The 21,297-nt window shown below is 32.9% G+C and overlaps 1 protein-coding gene across 2 annotated transcripts; it reads right to left on the bottom strand.

Annotated features, from left to right (window-relative positions):
• Window positions 1-1,736: 1,736 nt before the first annotated feature.
• Window positions 1,737-18,162, bottom strand: LOC127712227 (protein HGH1 homolog). 2 transcript variants are annotated; one of them, XM_052218555.1, is made up of 5 exons: window positions 18,109-18,162; window positions 11,242-11,907; window positions 10,457-10,647; window positions 6,033-6,102; window positions 1,875-2,010 (listed from the first exon to the last, which is right to left on the bottom strand). In XM_052218555.1, the coding sequence occupies exons 2-4, from the start codon at window positions 11,903-11,905 to the stop codon at window positions 6,064-6,066; spliced, it is 894 nt and encodes a 297-aa protein (XP_052074515.1). In that variant the 5' UTR covers window positions 11,906-11,907; window positions 18,109-18,162; the 3' UTR covers window positions 1,875-2,010; window positions 6,033-6,063. The 2 variants fall into 2 exon arrangements, with proteins under 2 accessions (XP_052074514.1, XP_052074515.1); XM_052218554.1 differs by lacking the exon at window positions 6,033-6,102 and having other exon boundaries at window positions 1,737-2,010.
• Window positions 18,163-21,297: the final 3,135 nt, after the last annotated feature.

The following is a 21,297-nucleotide window of genomic DNA, read 5'->3' as shown; positions in this document are numbered from 1 at the left end:
TTTGGAGTTATGGTCCCTTTTTTTTTTTGGAAAATGACAGTTTCAGTTGTTCTGTGCATTAAGTTAAGAACTGTTCCACCAATGCTTTTCAAATCTTAAAATAATATTTTGCTACTGATGACGAACTTCAGGTCAAGTTTGATATTGATGATTTTCACTTTTGCTGATTAGGAGTTATATATATATATATATAGCCCCTAACTTCCTTCTATTAACAGTTACACAAATAAGTTATAACAAAACCTTTTGCTGTCAATTTGGCGATCTCTTCTTATTTTTTCCAACCTTAAAAATGAATACCTCTTTCAGATCTTCTCCCTTATAAATGTAAACCTCTTGAATTTTACCTGCTTTTACAGTTGATGTATGTATGCTACGTTTAAGCCTCCATTCATTGATTTAGTAAGAGTTTGATATATTGTATACACTCCTGTTTATATATGAATTCTAGATTTATCCTCCTCAGAAACTATGTTTGACAGGTCAACAATACTTTGTATGTGGTTTTTTTACCAGTTCATGTCTATACTGCCTTCACCTTATTTTTTAGTGATCAAGTCATCAGGTTATTTTTTCATTTCTTGGGTCTGTCCTACAGCAACTAGACATCACAGGCCAACAATACTTGGTATGTGAAATTATGAATAGTATATGACAAATGATATATTCTAATTTTGAAACTTCATTGTTCATGTACTTCGACTCCCAATTTTAGAGTTCATTTGCCTTTAATTTCCAGCTAGACATTCTTCTGTGTCAATACTTCATTGTTCATGTACTGCAATTTCCAATTTTAGAGTTCATTAGTCTTTATTTTCCAGCTAGACATTCATCTGTGTCAACCCTTGTGTAATCTTTTACATGATCTTTAAAAACTAAAACTGCTGAAGACTAGGACTGGAAAAGTCCCAGCTGAAGAAAAGGACAAATACCCTACTTCCAAATTTTATTAAATATCTATTTTATTGTAAATATTTTACAAAAACAAGCCAAAATTCTAAAAATTTAAATAAGTAACCAATGGTGCATGCTCATGGAAGTGTCAACGTCTTAAGAGCTTCCAATATAAAGTTTCATGAACATCTGATGAAGCATGTAGAAGTAGTTGCAACCACAAAGAACATACTGAGTTTTTTTTAACTGTAAAGTGGTGTAACTCTAGGAATGGACCAAAATGGCCTATTAATAAGTGCATCTTAATACAAAAATCTTCCAATATACAAATTTTCCTGAACGTCTGATGAAACATGTATCAGGAAATACTTCTACAAAGTACATACAGAGTAGTATCAAAATTTGTGTAAGTGAAAAGGGACATAACTAGGATTTGTCAGTTGACCAGGATGCTACTTTATATATCTTTACAGATCTTCCAATATACAAAGTTTCATGAACATCTGATGAAATATGTATGATGAATTGCTTCTACAAAGTACATACTGGTTAGAATCAAAATTTGTTTAAGTGTAAAGGGCCATGACTCTAGTGTTTGTCATCGGAACTAGGATGGCCAATTTATTAATAATATGTGCATCATCATGTTTAAATCTTACAATGCAAAGTTTCATGAAAATCATGAAACATGGAGGAATTGCTTCCACAAAATGCATACCAGTAGTAAGAATAGAATAACAAATTTCCAAGTGCAAAGGGGCATAACTCTTGCAGGCTAATATCATGTGAGTTGGCAACTATGCTTGCAGCAGCATAGCAGGTTCTCAATTGAAAAACATACAACAATTTAAAAATTTATTGAGAATTTATTTCATTTTTAATTTGAAGTATTTCTTCTTCATCATCTTGTGCAAATTTCTGTTGTAAATCTTCAGGAACTTCAACTTCCCGTAAGTTTTCATGTTCAGGAGCTGGTTCATCTCCTATTAAAACATCTATTAAGTTCATTATTGCAGGATGGTTCATACGTTCTGGTTCCCATTTATGATATTCTCTCATTATGACATATGTGTTCTTTTCTTTGACAAATTGTCTCCCTTTTTTTGTTGCACAAAGCTGAAAAATAAAATGAATCAATCTAAGAAAAATGTATGTTTTTCATATTACACTTCACATAAAATCAAACTGTTTCTTATTACTATTAGAAGGTACAGCACAGAGCCATTGTACTTCAGAAAACATTTCATAACTCGATTCAAATCATTGATCAACTTTCTTTAGTTCTCTTATGGTTGTGGCCTGTTATCTATTTCTTGCATGAATAGATATTTCTCGTATCACACTGCATGGAGTGTGATACGAAAAAGTGATACGAAAATATGCCTTTATTTGATTGGCTTATCCAGCATCATAAGACAATATTTTTGTATTACAGCATTTCCATTGGCTATTCGTTAGGTCATTGATGACTTTCAAAGGTTAAGATGATGTACATATCGTCCATGGCAACGAACATACTGTATAGCGGGTTATTTTCGCGGGGTGTTTATTTTCGCTTATTTTGGCAGGCCAGGAGAAATCACGAAAATAAATTCCGCGAAAATTTATGCATACGTTCGATACTTTCTAAGTTCAGTCAAGGGTCTAACTTAAATAAGTTATTAGAGAAAATAACATACATTTGTTATTGAGGGCTAAAAAATCAAAAATCTGTGATAACACATGTATGTTACATGTTTCAAAGGGGCATTTTACATCCTTTATTTTGTTAAATTGTGTACTATTTCTATTGAAATTATAATTGTCTTTATGTTTATTAAACTTTAGAAAGATATAACAGCCCATAGTTTGCCAATCATGCATAACACACCCATGTTATTACAGAAAAAATATGCCTGTAATAACTAAAGGGTGTTATTACAGCTTCTCTACATTTCTTCAAAGCCTTTTCTCCTACATATATCACAATGTATTTTAATATATTGTAATAAATAATGATAAGGGCATGTAATGAGGTTCTGCGCAAGCTTCCTAGTCATTCCCAAGTGTCTCATGTAATAAGTTAAATGCCTGTAAAAACTAAGCCTTGTTACTACAGCTAAGTTATCACTTAAAAGCCTTGTCTCATTGATTTACCATGGTTGATCAAAAATGTATTAATTGAATTGGAAAATTAGTTTTCAAGGTTATGTATTAAGTTACTGCACAAGTTTCAAGAATTCCCAAAATTGCAAGTGCCCACTGAAAATAAAAAAATTTATGGTACATTTAACTGATAACAAACATATGTTACTACAGATTTAGAGAAAGTATCCATAATAACACATGTATGTTATTTTTCTCTAATAACTTATTCAAGTTACACCCTTGACTGAAGTTAAAGTGTTTTGTAAACTATCTATTTTTTCCCTTTCAACGGATAAATCAGGGTTTTTGTTAATTTAAACAACATAAATGCCAAAGGCCATTGTTCACTGGCTATCAGGTGTTAATTAGTTTATTGGTTACATGATAAAATAAATAATAATATAAGAGTGTAAGGTACGCTGTCAGGTTTTTTTATCCTTATTAATTAGTGTCAAATTATATAAGAGTTGCAAGTCACTCATGATAATTTTATAATCTAATAAGTACATCAAAGGTCCGGTAAATTTCGTAACTGATCAGCCGTAACATTTACAAGAAGTTTGTACACCTGTGAAAAATAACTATGTACCGGTATTCTATTGACTCACTGTATAAAAATAATCAATAAATAAATTCATGCAAGAAAAACAATCATTTAACCATAACAATAGACCCTTGTTTGTCAATTTTTACAACTTTTTAACTGGCTCCACTTCAGTATCCGCCAAAATATTTAATTGGGATTAAAGAATCTGCCAAAATAAAAACCACCAAAATTTTGTATACATTGTTGCCCCTAAATCGCGAAAATTTTACATCTGCGAAAAATAACCCGCTATACATTGCTATACGGTATATCATGTATATGTGATTTCTTCAATAATATACTAAACACTCACACTTTTTACCTGACAATCTTCTCTTTATCAATTTTATTACATTCTGAAGCGTACAAAAAGTCTTAAAATGTCTGCTGTTAAAGTTTGACACCGGAAAAGGACATATGACGTCATACTGGAATGTGCAAAAGACTAGATCAACGATTCACAAAATTTTTAATTTAACACAATGATAGTGTTGACCATAAAAGAAATAGGTTTAACAACTTGTGAGAATTGGATATCGCTTGATATCACTCTTGTTATTTAACTTAAATAGTAATAATAAACTTGCCACTGGCTCGTTTATTATTATAATGAAATTAAATAACTCCAGTTGATATCAAGCTATATCCCATTCTCACTCGTTATGAAACCTATAAATATCATGTATATATTATATCTTCTTTAATTTTTATTTGTATTAAATTTTAAAAATTACAAACATCATGAACACTTGTATAACAGACACCTTGAATAGATACTGTAAATTCAGAAACTATTGTGTGCATTTATTATCATATTGTGATCTTTGAAAAATGGACAAAAATGTGAGATTAACTATTGCAATTTCAGGATAATCTGCATACAGATATATATATATACAATTTATTTGGCAATCGTCAATGGCAGTCAGCAGGGTTTAAGAACATCAGTTGTTCGACCTGTTAGTCAAATGCGATTTGTTAAAATATACTTTTCACTTTTTTGGTCTTTTGGAAAATGTTGTTTGTGCTGTATTTAGACCCCTCTACCAAGAAATTTGTTTTACATGCACACGTATAAAAATTGCGGTTTTTATCCAACGCAATCATAGGTTTGAACGTTGTTTTCAATTTAGACTTGTTTATATATATATATATAATTACTCTTAATATCAGCACAACAATGTTAAATCTGCAAATTTGCGGAAGCAAGTTTTTTTTTTCCCTCGACGGGATTAGAACTCATGCTATTGGGATATCGAGACAAAACCGCCTGCACTGTGTCCAGCGCTCTAGACCACTCAGGGCACCTAGACTGAACTAATAATTCAGCTTTCGGTTGCCTAGTGTTACCTTTCCTCGTCAGTAGAATCTAGAGTTGTAACACAGTACATGTTACAGGGATTGACACCATCTTTAAATAGGTACTAGCTATACATCATGTACATAGTCCATAGGACCATTCAAAAAAATAAATCACTAGTCCTTATGGATTCATTGTAGTCCCAAGGCGGATCAAGTCGCAAAAAACAATTTGCCGACGGTGTCGTACCTTCTGCATATTTTGCAGTAAATTTTACCCATCTTGTTAGTTACGTGATACTCGAGCCAGTCAAAAATTTTTTTAGCCAATTTGGCTGGAACTCCCGGACTCGAACATTTTTATTATATTCTTGTTTGTTTTGTCGCATTTCCTCACCTGTTTTTGTTTTTTTGGCTGGGGGCCCTTATAATCATCAGGTCTCTCCTATGACAATGTATGAAGTTTACATTTGTGTGGGAATGACTAAAAAGAAATCAAGAGTGAAAAATTTAACAACAACGACCATTGAGAATTTTCAAAAGATTTCTTCAATTTGCCGTCAGATCATAATAATTGATAAAATCTTGGTCTGTCTTAATTTCGGGCTGTGAATTTTTACATTTTTCAAGTGTATATTGAAATTATTGCGATCATTAATATTTAATCCTGTCCCTCGTCATCCCTTGTCAAAAGTTATAGCGGTTAAGTTAAATACCCATTGTCCAATCAAAACGCGAGTGGGGGAAATCGATTTTCCACTATTTATTTTTGATATTTCAAAAATACACGGAAGCACACGGAAGCGACAGACCACATGGTGACTTCAATAAGATTTTAGACAAAACATGATAATCAGGCATATAAATTTTAGTAGTCCATCGGACTATTCACAATTGCCAACACAGTAGTCCCCAGCAAATTTTAGATGCCTCGGACAATCGGACGAGCGGAAATGTCAAAGCCTGTTGTTATATTAGGCATGAAGATGGAATTGATTGCAGATTAGTTAAATATCTATACATATACATATATGTGTCTGTTATCAGAATGTTAGTTCTTATTATTTCAATATTAACCCAGTCGCATTATTCGTAATACCGGTAATAAAAACCTCTCGATAATTACTGAATGGAGTTATGTTCACAAGGTGTTATTGTCACAATACTCCCCAACAATGGTCAAAGTCCGATAATTCCTGAAAAAAAAATTGTCAAATCAAAGTAGATCTCTTGCAGTCAAGGGTGTAACTTGAATAAGTTATTAGAGAAAAATAACATACATGTGTTATTACGGATACTTTCTCTTAATCTGTAGTAACATATGTTTGTTATCAGTTAAATGTACCATAAATTTTTTTATTTTCAGTGGGCACTTGGGAATTCTTGAAACTTACGCAGTACCTTAATACATAACCTTGAAAACTAATTTTCCAATTCAATTAATACATTTTTTATCAACCATGGTAAATCAATGAGACAAGGCTTTTAAGTGATAACTTAGCTGTAATAACAAGGCTTAGTTATTACAGGCATTTAACTTATTACAATTGGGAATGACTAGGAAGCTTGCGCAGAACCTCAAAGAGTCATTACATGCTCTTATCATTATTTATTACAATAAATTAAAATACATTGTGATATATGTAGGAGAAAAGGCTTTGAAGAGATGTAGAGAAGCTGTAATAACACCCTTTAGTTATTACAGGCATATTTTTTCTGTGATAACATGGGTGTGTTATGCATGATTGGCAAACTATGGGCTGTTATATCTTTCTAAAGTTTAATATACATAAAGACAATTATAATATCAATAGAACTAGTACACAATTTAACAAAATAAAGGATGTATAATGCCCTTTTGAAACATGTAACATACATATGTTATTACAGATTTTTGATTTTTAGCCCTCAATAACAAATGTATGTTATTTTTCTCTAATAACTTATTTAAGTTAGACCCTTGACTGTCTTGAACCTGTTGTAAGCATATTTTACACTTTGTATGCATAGTGCTTGCCATGTCCTGTATAAGCCTGTTGGTTTCATTGCAGAAGTACAGATCTTAGTAATTGTCAGCTCTCACAATTAATAAAATGCTTCGCTGGGCGCAGCTTGATACGACCGCAGAGGTCGAACCCTGAACAGTTGGGGCAAGTATGGACACAACATTCAAGCTTGATACAGCTCTGAATTTGGATTGTGATTAAATATTTGACACAGCATAGGTTTCTGACACAGAAAGAATGTGGTCTAAGAACTTCAATTTTTTTAATTTACCTATTGTGGTCCAATGTCCAAAATCAAAATACATGGTTAGATTCAGCATATCAAAGAACCCCATATATTCAATTTTTGTTGAAATCAAACAAAGTTTAATTTTGGACCCCAACTTGGACAAACTTGAAAACTGGTCCCATAATCAAAAATCTAAACACATGTTTAGATTCAGCATATCAAAGTACCTGAAGAATTCAATTTTTGTTAAAATCAAACTAAGTTTAATTTCGGACCCTTTGGACCTTAATGTAGACAAATTTAAAAAACGGGACCCAAAATTAAAAATCTAAAAACACGGTTAGATTTGGCATATCAAAGAACCCCAATAATTCAATTTTTGATGAAATCAAACAAAGTTTAATTTTGGACCCTTTTGACCTCAATATGAACCAATTTGATAGAGGGCCCACAAATAAAAAATCTAAATACATGGTAAGATTCAGCATATCAAAGAACCCCATATATTCAATTTTTGTTGAAATCAAACAAATTTAATTTTGGACCCCAATTTGGACCAACTTGAAAACTGGGCCAAAAATCTAAAATCTAAATACATGTTTAGATTCAGCATATCAAAGAACCCCATATATTCAATTTTTGTTGAAATCAAACAAAGTTTAATTTTGGACCCCAACTTGGACCAACTTGAAAACTGGTCCCATAATCAAAAATCTAAACACATGTTTAGATTCAGCATATCAAAGAACCCCAAAAATTCAATTTTTGTTAAAATCAAACTAAGTTTAATTTTGGACCCTTTGGACCTTAATGTAGACCAATTTAAAAAACAGGACCCAAAATTAAAAATCTAAATACACGGTTAGATTTGGCACATCAAAGAACCCCAATAATTCAATTTTTGATGAAATCAAACAAAGTTTAATTGTGGACCCTTTTGACCTCAATATGAACCAATTTGATAGCGGGCCCACAAATAAAAAATCTAAATACATGGTAAGATTCAGCATATCAAAGAACCCCATATATTCATTTTTTGTTGAAATCAAACAAAGTTTAATTTTGGACCCCAATTTGGACCAACTTGAAAACTGGGCCAAAAATCAAAAATCTAAATACATGTTTAGATTCAGCATATCAAAGAACCCCATATATTCAATTTTTGTTGAAATCAAACAAAGTTTAATTTTGGACCCCAACTTGGACCAACTTGAAAACTGGGCCCATAATCAAAAATCTAAACACATGTTTAGATTCAGCATATCAAAGAACCCTAAGAATTCAATTTTTGTTAAAATCAAACTAAGTTTAATTTTGGACCCTTTGGACCTTAATGTAGACCAATTTAAAAAACGGGACCCAAAATTAAAAATCTAAATACACGGTTAGATTTGGCACATCAAAGAACCCCAATAATTCAATTTTTGATGAAATCAAACAAAGTTTAATTGTGGACCCTTTTGACCTCAATATGAACCAATTTGATAGCGGGCCCACAAATAAAAAATCTAAATACATGGTAAGATTCAGCATATCAAAGAACCCCATATATTCATTTTTTGTTGAAATCAAACAAAGTTTAATTTTGGACCCCAATTTGGACCAACTTGAAAACTGGGCCAAAAATCAAAAATCTAAATACATGTTTAGATTCAGCATATCAAAGAACCCCATATATTCAATTTTTGTTGAAATCAAACAAAGTTTAATTTTGGACCCCAACTTGGACCAACTTGAAAACTGGGCCCATAATCAAAAATCTAAACACATGTTTAGATTCAGCATATCAAAGAACCCTAAGAATTCAATTTTTGTTAAAATCAAACTAAGTTTAATTTTGGACCCTTTGGACCTTAATGTAGACCAATTTAAAAAACGGGACCCAAAATTAAAAATCTAAATACACGGTTAGATTCGGCATATCAAAGAACCCCAATAATTCAATTTTTGATGAAATCAAACAAAGTTAAATTTTGGACCCTTTGGACCTCAATGTGGACCGATTTAAAAACAGGTCCCAAAATCCAAAAACTTAATACACGGTTAGATTCAGCATATTAAAGAACCCCAAGAATTCAAGAATAAAACCCCATTGAAATTGATCAAGAAATAAGCAATTTATACGAAGTATCTTCTTTTGCACAATACTGTGCAATTGAATATTTCTTGCTATTGCGCAATACTGTACAATTGACAATTTCTTGCTATTGCGCAATATTGTGCTATTGGATATTTCTTGCTATTGCGCAATACTGTTAAATTGAAGATTTCTTGCTATTGCGCAATACTGTGCAATTGAAGATTTCTTGCTATTGTGCAATACTGTGCAATTGAAAATTTCTTGCTATTGCACAATACTTATTATATAATAATTTACACATCCTGTTTGGTGTGTATCTCCTACCATATCATTATTATTTGCTTTTAAATATAAATCAGAAATAACCAACTTAAAATGGAAAATTTTAAAAGAAAAAAAAAAGGAATAAAAAGAAAAAAAAAAAAAAATCCCCCCCCCCCCAATTTTTTGAACCCCCTTATGATTCATCACCCCCAAACTCAATCCCAGCCTTCCCTTTGTGGTATGGTACCTTGCAGTACAATTTCAGAGAGATCCATACACTTGAACACAAGTTATTGTCTGGAAACTAGAAAAATGCTTATTTTTGGCCCCTTTTTGGCCCCCAATTCCTAAACGTTTCGGGCAATTACCCCCAAACTCAAACCCAGCTTTCCCTTTGTGATATGGAACCTTGTAGTACAATTTCAGAAATATCCAAACACTTACACACAAGTTATTGTCATGAAACTAGAAAAATGCTTGTTTTTTGCCCCTTTTTTGGCCCCTAATTCCTAAAATTTTGAGGCAATTACCCCCAAAATCAATTACAGCCTTCCCTTTGTGATATGGAACCTTGTGGTACAATGTCAGAGAGATCCATACACTTACACACAAGTTATTGTCTGAAAGTTACAAAAATGCTTATTTTTGGCCCCTTTTTGGCCCCTAATTCCTTAACTGTTGGTACCATAACCCCCAAAATCAATCCCAACCTTCCTTTCGTGGTATTGAACCTTAAGGTGAAATTTCATGGAGATCCCTTCACTTAAACTAAAGTTAGAGTGCGAAAACCAATGTGTCTTCGGACGACGCCAGACGACGACGACAACGACGACGACGACGACGACGACGCCAACGTCATACCAATATACGACCAAAAAATTTTTAATTTTTGCGGTCGTATAAAAACATGGCAAATGACAAAATTCAAATGATAGCGCACATAACCACGATAACCTTTGACATTGACCAACCTGAAATAAACATTCTACGATGATTTTCCTAATGTCTGGATCAGACTCTCTCTGTTTGTCTGGAGGTAAATACTGAAGGTCTGCCGGCAATCTCTCCATGTCATCGTCATCAAACTCCTCTCCACCAGCCAGTGGCAACAACAATCGAGGAAGTAAATCAACCTTGTCTCCTAGCAACCATTCATGGTAGCCTGTAACGTGTGAAATTAAATACCATTTAGTTGTTATCAGTCATGTAAGTGAATTTTCCATTGGGCTCTTATAATATGTGCATCAACCAATTTAACCTGTCATGTTTGTCACATTGTCATGATTGTGTTTGTTTCATGGATGGATATATATTTTCCTCCTGTCCACTCAAATCAGTAATTACCCAAAAATGTAACATCATTTGGATTCCAGCTTAAACATTTGGCATGTTTGTTGTCAACATGGTCAGTATTAGCATAAATAATGCTACATGTATTTCTTATATTTCTGATAATTCCATTGTACAGAAGTAGAATTTCTACTACAATGTACATCTGCCAATTTGCTCACAATCAACAACAATTAAAAATGTAATGATGTTTTTGTTTTTGTTTAGAATGTTTTAAAGCTTAACCATCAGCAAAATTTTAAATAGAATTATTGTTGAGGTAGAGGTATTTCCCTACCAACCCTATTTGTACATGTATGCTGACCCTAAAGTTTTTATTGGCACTTTTTTATCATAATTTGGTACAAATCTGCAATCTCCCCACTTTTCTGTAAATCATTGTGTCGAGCTAACCATATCTACCTACCTGTATCAAATAAGCAATTTTTAATAAGACTTGCTATTCCTCCTCTTCTGATCGCCGATTCCTGGTAGGTTAAGAATGGTAAACATCGCTGAATGACATATTCTCGTTCTGTCATAAGTTCTTTTCTAACTTGTGGCACCTGTGACAAATTAGCCAGCAATGGTGCTAGGAAATGTAAATTTGACTTAAGATTATACTTCACATTGCACATAGCATTTACAATCTTTGATAAGCTGACATCCTGGCTTTGTAGAATGTTCGTGGCTATACAGCCTGCACACTCTTCTGGCCTTGACAAGTTTGAAACAAATTTGCACACACTATCAGCCTGACTGAAACTTGGGTCTAAGATTTTTTTGAAACAGTTCACAATAAATTCTGAAAACTTGTTGTTTTTAACAATCTGTAAACTTAACTTGGATTCTGTTGCAATATTGGTCAAAGCTTTATATGCTTTACTATGAACAACATCGTCTGAATCTTCACAAAGGGAGATAACTCCATCCAAAAAATTCTGACTGCTTGCAATCATTTGTTTTCCGTCTTCCTTTCCAGTCATTCCCAAAACATAGTCTATTGCAATATTTTTGACATCCCCTCTAGCTGCTGGATTCAGAAAGGGAGAGAACTCTTTCTCCAGGTCTTCTTTACTGTGTTCTGTCATATCTGAAAGAAATATCATAAGCTGAAGTCACAACACCATATATGACCTTAATTATCAGACAAAAGTTACCTTCTTTCGTCATGTTAGTTCCATTTTGATTTACAAAATACAGAATACTTTTTTTGCATTTGCAAATGTACTTTTATGTGATTACAAATGTTTCTATAAGATTTTATAATATTAATTACATGTACTATGTTCACAGTTATACATGTTATAGAAATAAACAAATAAATGTTTCTACAGAACTAACAGGTGTCTTTTCCATTATATTCTGATTGGGTTCTCATTGAAATCAATATGAGTTTTAATCTATTTTAAAAATTCATACCGACTTTACTGTGTAAAGCATAGTAAAATAACTGGGGAATGTGTCCATGGGACACAGACATGACAGATGATGCCCCCGCTTGCATATTATATAAAGTTATAAAGGGACATAACTGAAGAACGGTTAAAGTGATGCTACTCAAATTTATATTGGATCTGAGTTTTGTGGTAATAAGTATTGTGTGTACAATGTTAGTTTCATAACATTTGGTTGAGGCAAACTTAAGTAAGAAAATGGAAACAAAAAATTCAGCAATTTTTCCATTTGTAAAGGGGCATAACTCTAGAACAGTAAAAGTGACACCACCAAAATTCAAACTTGATCTGTATTTCGATTTTGTGATAATATGCATTGTGTATAAGTTTCATAACAATTGGTTTAGGCTAACTTAAGTTAGAGAACTGAAATGAAACTTCAGCAATTTTTCCATTTGTAAAGCGGCATAACTCTAGAACAGTTAAAGTGATCCCACCAAAATTTAAACTTGGTCTGTATTTTGTGGTAATAAGCATTGTGTATAAGTTTCATAACATTTGGTTGGGGCAAACTAAAAAAAGAGAACGGAAACATAAAATTCAGCAATTTTTCCATTAGTAAAGGGTAACAACTCTAGAACGGTTAAAGTGACACCACTAAAATTCAAACTTGATCTGTGTTTTGTGGTAATAAGCATTGTGTATAAGTTTCATAACATTTGGTTGAGGCAAACTAAAGTTAGAGAACGGAAACGAAAAATTCAGCAATTTTTCCATGTGTAAAGGGGCATAACTCTAGAACTGTTAAAGTGACGCCACCAAAATTCAAACTTGATCTGTGTTTTGTGGTAATAAGCATTGTGTATAAATTTCATAACATTTGGTTGAGGCAAACTTAAGTTAGAGAACGGAAACGAAAAATTCAGCAATTTTTCCATTTGTAAAGGGGCATAACTCTAGAACGGTTAAAGTGACGCCACCAAAACTCAAACTTGATGAGTGTTTTGTGTTAATAAGCATTTCCTATTAGTTATATAACATTTGGTTGAGGCAAACTAAAGTTAGAGAACTGAAACAAACTTTGGGATGTACGGACTTATGTACGTACGGACAAGGGTAAAACTTAATGGTGGAGGGCATAAAAAATTCCATCTTCATGTATATTTTGTACATGACTATATATATGTAAAATAACATTGTTTTGAATGTTTAATCCAAGGATTTTTTAAGTCCATGTTGTATTTTATATAATATTTCATTTTATCACTGACAGTATTAGTCCTTGGTGGTTTTGAAAATCTTGATTTTTCATTACAGTCACAAGTGGGACTTGTAAATCACAAGTTGTCTCCCTTATACCTATTTTTATAGCTATGAAGTCAGTCAGCCAACAAGTTTTAGGAAATTAAAAAAAATTGTTGATGACCGAAATAGTCCTTTCATCAGCAAGATTATATTTGTATGTCCTGTTCATAGCAAACCCTTTTTATAAAAAAGGGGGATAAAAAAGTGGATAATTTTTCTTTTTTCATCATACATTTGTGTCATATTATAAACAGGTATCATATATTTTGACCAATAAATTGATTTGATATATAACGAATTGATGAAAAAGTTCCTAAGTGTTATGTAGAGCCCAAAAAACAAGAATTCCCAAGTACCTATACACAACACAAGACAAATAATCACCAATTTAGCATATATTTAAAAAAAATTGCTATGTACATTTATGTACAATTATCAAGTTTATTTGTAATTGATGATACTGTGCCTTCCAATAATGATCAATAATTGGGCTTTTGTTTCAGTAGAAGTTTTGATTTGATCATGTTGATGTCAGTTAGTAACAGAACTTGTATCAGGACCATGTATGCTTGATATACTGGAAATATAAATGGGCTGTTATAATGAATATCTGGACTTCTTTTACTTGAGGAATCCATATACTTAGTCTTTTTTGTTACATGTAGTTCTACCCTAGTGTGACTGCATAGCTCAGTGGTTAGGACACCTGGGGGCCTTAGTTGGTCAAGGTGACCTTTGGTTTTGACCTTGAGATCAATCTGCACATATCTCTAGCATGTCTAGGTTTGTCTGTTTCACCAAGTAGTCCGGTGGATCTCAGTTTAAATTGTGGATAAGGCTAAGGTGTCAACTCTTCTGGTGCTCAGAATCAGGACAATGGCTCTAGAAACTTTCAAGATTTTAAATATTAATGCTCCTTCATGTTTGAACAATCATCTACAAGTTCAATCTACAAAATACTCTTTTAGATATAGTAATATCAGAAAATATTAGATGTTCCCCAGGTAAAAACATCTACTTATGGTAAAAAATCGTTTAAATATGCTGCAGCTACACTTTGGAACAGTCTTCCAGACCATTTAAGGACGGAAAACAGTTGTTCTCAATTTAAGCACTTGATTCAGTTTTGGAATGATTCGAAATGTTGATGTCCTGCATGCATTTGATGTAGAAGTCTTCGCTGTTATACTGTCAGCTCTACAACTAATTTTGTTTAATTAGTTTATTATTAAACTGCTTTCCATATTTATTTATTAACTCAAATTTGAGCCTAAATGAATTGCTTTTTTATCTAGCGCTTATTTTTAAATTTTAAATTTCTTTTACTGCTGCTAACTCGCTGTCAGGTGACCCATAGAGGCGCTTGCAACATGAGCTGCTGATGTTTTTTTTGTCAAACAGTACTATTTCTATTTAAAATTTTTAAATAAATTTAAAATCTTTTGTAAAAATTGCTAAAAATCTGAAAATTTGATTGATGCTTACACAATGCCGCATGTGCGTGGGATCTAATTTCTATTTACAGTGAATTATATATACAAAATAAAATAAAAAATTCCAACGTTTACAATTCCGCTTTCATCTGTTTCTGTACCATGTGTACTATACATTTTGGTTAAAAACTTTATACAGTGTACAGTCAGGGATATAACTCTATAGGGTTATTACAGAAAAATAACATACATTTGTTATTGTGGACTTAAAAATTAAAGAACTGTGATAACATATGTATGTTACATGTTTCAAAGGGACAATATACATCACTAGTTTAGTTAAAATGCATACAAGTTCTATTGATATTACTATTGTCTTTATGTACACTTAACTATAGAAAGATATAACAGTTCATAGTTTGCCAATTTTGCATAGTACACTTATATGTTATTACAGAAAAAATATGCCTGTAATAACTAAAGGGTGTTATCACAGCTTCTCTATATAACTCCAAAGCATTTTCTCAGACATACATCATGCTTAATTATAATGTATTTTAATTTATTGTAAGAAATAATGACCAGAGCATGTAATGAGGTTCTGCGCAAGCTTCCCAGTAATTCCCAAGTGTCTCATATAATAGGTTACATTCCTTTAATAACTAAGCTATGTTATTACAGCTAATTTTATCCCTTAAAAGCCTTGTCTCATTAATTTACCATGGTTAATCAAAAATGTATTAATATAATTAAAGAATTAATTATCAAGACTATGCATTTAGTTTCTGCGCAAAGTCTCAAGAGTTCCCTAGAGCCCATTATAAATTAAAATATTTTTGATTTATTTTACAAATAACAAACATATGATATTGCAGATTTGGAAAATTTAAGGAATAAAGAGTAGACAACTCATGAAAGTATCTGTAATAACACACACAAGTTATTTTCTGTAATAACCCTATAGAGTTATATCTCTGACTGGTGTAGAACTTATTTAAATGTTTAGATGTTTGTTGAGAACAGATATTGGAATCTGTTCTCTGAATCAGCCAAGAGTAGTACATTTTACTGCAGCTACATGTACAGGCATGACAGGTAGAAGGTTCCATTGTAATATTGTTCTTGAGTAAAATGAGTATTTGTATGAATCTTTAATGGTGTGTATAGGTCTAAAAGAATAAATGTGTGTTCTTGTATCCAATTGTGTAATTAGATCTGGCGGGTATACGACTACAACTTGTACAAGATGGTGTATGATTTTGTAAAAGATGATGCCTGTTCTTATTCGCCTTTTCTCAAGAGTTGTTCAATTAAGTGTTCTTAATTTTTTTTAAGGCTATAGAAACCTTCATTAATCCTTATAGGGAGTGTACACGGAATTTTCCACTGCACCCTTGCAGCTTTTAACAGGTTGGGGACAAGTCAGGAAATGTGGGGTATTCCCTGTTTTCAGGGAACACCCCAGTTTTCTGGTGTTAAAAAACCCCAGTTTACAGGGACTTCCTTTTTCTATTTCAATTTAAAGCATGAAATCTACAAAAGCGCACATTTTAACTGCGTCAGTAGTATTTGTAAATACTTAAAGTATTTCAGGAACAACAAAACATGAATAAGTGAAGCCATGTTTTTTTCTAAAACTCAAAAACATACAAATCTTTTGTTTAGGAGTCAATTGACCAAGTTGCATGCTCCAGGTGTAACTGACCATAACTGAATTATATTGGTATCCGGTCGTTCCGTCCCCAAACCGATCCGGCCCCAAGTCGATCCGGCCCAAAGTCGATCCGTCCCAAGTCGATCCGGCCCACGTCGATCCGGCCCAAAGTCGATCCGGCCCCATAATAAAATATGAATAAACTATATTGACTTTGGAGGATTTTTAACAGTATAAATGGATTTTGCAAAAAGTATCGATGATGGATGACAACAGGTAAGTGAAGTATTGGTGAACCAGTCAAAGAATTATTTTAAATCGATACGAAACTGAGTGTGATTGTGTCTGTTTGTATAGCAGCTTCAACATATTAATATGAAGTTATTTTCCATGATAACTTTGAATGTCATGGCGATTTTTATTTTATTTAATTCACACACAGAATAGCTACATTTCTCAATTTGAGAAGTTTTAAGAACTTAAAACAAAAACAAAGTTTGTATGTATCAGCTTGGGGATCGGCTTGTACCGTTGTGTATGTAACTATTAATTTTGTTATTACACAGGATGAAAGACTTGTTAAGATCACAGTCAATTGAAAGAAAATGCTAATTACTGCTGATTAATGTTGATGTCTGTTGATTGTACTAAATTCTGTTATATACGTTTTTATTATATTTATACCCAATAATCTTGAAAACTTATAATGAAAAACATAATCAACTTACTTGTTTTATATTCATCTAAAGAAAATATTTGTCAAAGGCCATTTTTTTTACCGTACACCTTTTACATTATAATAAAATTCATAATCATTTATGAATCACAATTAATATATATCTTTATTTTTATTCCTTATAAATATATTTTTTTTATTGGGGCCGGATCGACTTTAAATATGGGCCGGATCGACGTTGGGCCGGATCGACGTGGGACGGATCGACTTGGGCCGGATCGACGTGGGGCCGGATCGACATGAAACCATTATATTCACTTCTATTGAAAATTTCTATTCATTGAATTTAAATGCCCAAGTGATTAACTTATCTTGTTGTCATCTCATAATTGATGATCAAGGTATGAATTGGTGAACAAAGGAATTGTTTTGTTGTGAGTTGAGCATCAAATTAGACTTGAAATAAGCTTGATTTTTGAACTAATAAAAACACTTGCTATCATGAAGCATTGTTATCACATGTAGAATGTGCGCTTTTGTAGATTTCATACCATAAATTGAATAGGAAAAAAGAAGTCCCAGTATACTGGGGTTTTTAAACACCAGAAAACTGGGGTGTACCCTGAAAACAGGGAATACCCCACTTTTCCTGACTTGAGCCCAACCTGTTTAACTTTCAAGGTGTGCTTCGAATAACGTTGTTTTATGACTAGGGTACGTGTAAGGGTTGGGGTAAGTTTTGTATAGCTCTAATGGGGTTGGAATATATTACTGAGCAAGGATTTTAAACTATCAACAATCAAAAACATTCACTTAGCAAGAAACTAACTTGATCGAAATATGTGCCTTAAAAATCACGTTTTTCTTCGAACAGGAAGTGACGAGTAAATCGTAAGAAAATAATCATTTCCGGAATATAATAGAAAATCCGTAAATTAACTGAGCAGGATGCTTTACAACTTATGTACATGTTCAGTTATACTTACTTACTTATAGCAGAAGTCCATTAATAATAATGGACTTCTGCTTATAGTTACTTATAGTTGATTTCCAGTACAGGATCCCTAAGGTTCCTCTTCACCAGACTCATACTTTAATTTTTTTCTATTACTGTTTTGTCCGTGACTTCCCGAGTCCGGGTATTTCTGCTCTATAGTCAAACAGAGAATGTAGTTTATGTAATGGAAAGTGTATGTCACCTGCAGTGGCGGATTCAGAAATTTTCATAAAAGGGGGGGGGGGGGGGGGGGGGGTGGCACTAACTGTCTAAGAGGAGGCCCGCTCCAGTCATGCTTCATTGATTCCATATATGGGTCAATTTCAAAAAATGTCGAATTTTGAAATTGCAATATTGATTTAAAGTTACTTATTCAAACAACCCTCGTCATAAGCAAATCAAAACAAACAGTACTTATAGAACAACATATAAAAAGATGCAATCTTGATAATGTCATACAAGAATATCATGTATTGAAACATTTTTTGATAGGTGGTGCAATATTTTGTCTCTCCTGTTACCATGTTCAAAAGAAATTTCGGGTTATTTAGAAAAGGTTTCGATAAAATTTTAAACTTGTTTTTCGTGGTCAATAAGATGGTTTTCAAGAGCAAAAACTTTTATATATATTCATTCTGGGAAATAATAGATTATTTGCCAATTTTCCATGTTGTACTGAAAAATGCCTCTAAAAATTGGTTTTCAAAGGTTATAAAAATAACCACCAGTAATGCAAGTCTAAGATAGCAATTCATAATGTTCAGCATTTGTTCTCTCTTTCAAATAAACCCAACATCAAGTAAATCCCTCGCACGTTGGTTTACTTTTGTCTATATTTTATTGGTAACAGGAACGTACGTTAATGATATATCACTATATTAAGTTCTATCCTGTTACCTTTTTGTCTATCCTGTTACCGATAGCAGTATATTGCACCTGCAAATGCTAAATTGCGAAGATTAAGTGATAATGTTTTTCTGTCGTATTTTTGGTTTTCAACACGTTATTGCACTTTTTGCAAGTATAATATTGGTGTAATTAATCAATATGTTGGTAACAGCATAGACATGACAAAAAAGTACCCACTATTTTTTTTCACTAAATGTCTTCAAATTTCTTTTCTCTACACTGTTATACAAGAAACGTACTGTGTTAAATGTTTAGGTTACTTTGCGCTTCTGAAATCAACACTGACTAGTTCAATATTCATAGGGAGAAAATTTTAACGGCTGATTTAAGTAGCGGTAACAGGATGGACATGAACTTCATGTACGCTGATTGAATTTAGTTTGTAGAAAAAATGTTACATAAAATAATAAAGAAGCAACGATTTTTCGTTAGAGTTATTATTTACGTTCTATAAAAGTCCCTTTTGCAGATATCAAGGCGATCAGAAAATAGGACAAAAATCATTTGTCCATTATGAAATGTGTTACTCGGACACTGTACGCACATTGATTACGCAAAAATCGGACTTTGATATATTTTAATCTTATCAAAATAGATCTAAATCGTGTTTACTATTAATGTTCTGACTCATAAATCCTACAAACTTTCATTTAAACACTTACAACTGCATTTTCCATTAGAAATAAAATTTTTAGCATGGGTGTACTGAAAATTCAACATTTTTTGAAAATGACCCATATAATCAACCAAATTTTTTCCACAAAAGGGGGGCCCGGGCATCCTGCCCCCCCCCCTCCCTAAATCCGCCTCTGACCTGGCTTTATAAAGTTGTCAATAGATTGTGCAAATGGATTATGTATGTATATATGGAACAAATAAACGGAAAAAGTCTTACAAACTAAAAAATATCGCAGTCGGAAAAAGATCGAGTCACCAATGGCAAGGTTCCGCAATCGTGGATGCGGCAAAAAAATTAAGGATAAAAGTCACACATTTGATAAATGTTGGAGAAAAGTCTCAAGTTTACCTTTTTGAATAACAAAATGTTTTCGAGCTGATATATGTATAAACCTGGGCACTTTCTTCTATGACTTGCCTCGGTCACGGTTGGAAAGATAGTTACAGGGAATGTTTCAAAAAGACAACAACCCGACCAAAGAGCAGAAATTAGCCCATGTCAACTAATGTGTCTTCAACAGGCATGCAGCGGCGAGACAATCCCGCAGCGGAGGCGAGCTCCAGCTGGCCCATAAACAATAATGTACACTAGTTCATCGAAATGGACGCCACACTAAACTCAGAAAGTTACAAATGAAACAAAATTTAAAAAAAAAAATACACACAAGAGTAACAAAGGCTATAGAAACCTGATAGGCGCAAAATGCGAGGGGGATTAGGGGGTAAACATGTTTCAAGTGTGATATCTCAACCCCCTAACCTCCACCCAATGTGGAATAAACAAACGCACAACAAAACGTAAAGTAAAACTCAACTTAAACATGTTAAAAGAAGTCCGAGTCCCATTTTAGAATAGGTAACAGAAGAAACTAAGCAATATGACAATGAGATCAACATGAATTAACAAAGAACCACTAACAGTTACTGATATGCAAGCTCCAAACCTCAATTAAAGAGATCGAAAGATTTTGTCTTCATCATATGAAAATCAACCACAACTCCTCCTGTTAGGGGTTTAGTTTCATGTCATCATAAATTATAACAGAACCCATGGCGTGCCAACACTGGTTTCAGAATAAATGTGTTTATTTCCGATGCAAAGACCCTATGAGCGATTCAGTATCAATTCCAAGAAATGCCTTCTTTGATGACCTTATAACAGTATCGTACCTATATCCCTTAAGAATATATATGTTTGTTTAAAGACTCCTCAGTTGAGCCTTTATGTATGAGGGGAAGGTGTACAAAAGAATTTACCATAATTTATGTTTGAGTTGCTCCCATGAAATAAGATCTTTCAGACTTCTTGTCGAATGTCTTGAACTTGTTGAAAATAGGCCCCTGTTCACCCCTTAAATTCTGTATTTTTATTTTTTTAGCCATTTTTCTTTATACATTTTGCCAATTATTTTCTATTCTTTATATTTTAGCACA

This window comes from Mytilus californianus, unplaced genomic scaffold (assembly GCF_021869535.1).
Source record: "Mytilus californianus isolate M0D057914Y unplaced genomic scaffold, xbMytCali1.0.p SCAF_8, whole genome shotgun sequence".
In the NCBI taxonomy this organism is placed as follows: domain Eukaryota; kingdom Metazoa; phylum Mollusca; class Bivalvia; order Mytilida; family Mytilidae; genus Mytilus; species Mytilus californianus.
The sequence above is the reverse complement of the archived record's forward strand: the minus strand, read 5'-3'. Positions and strand labels throughout refer to the sequence as shown.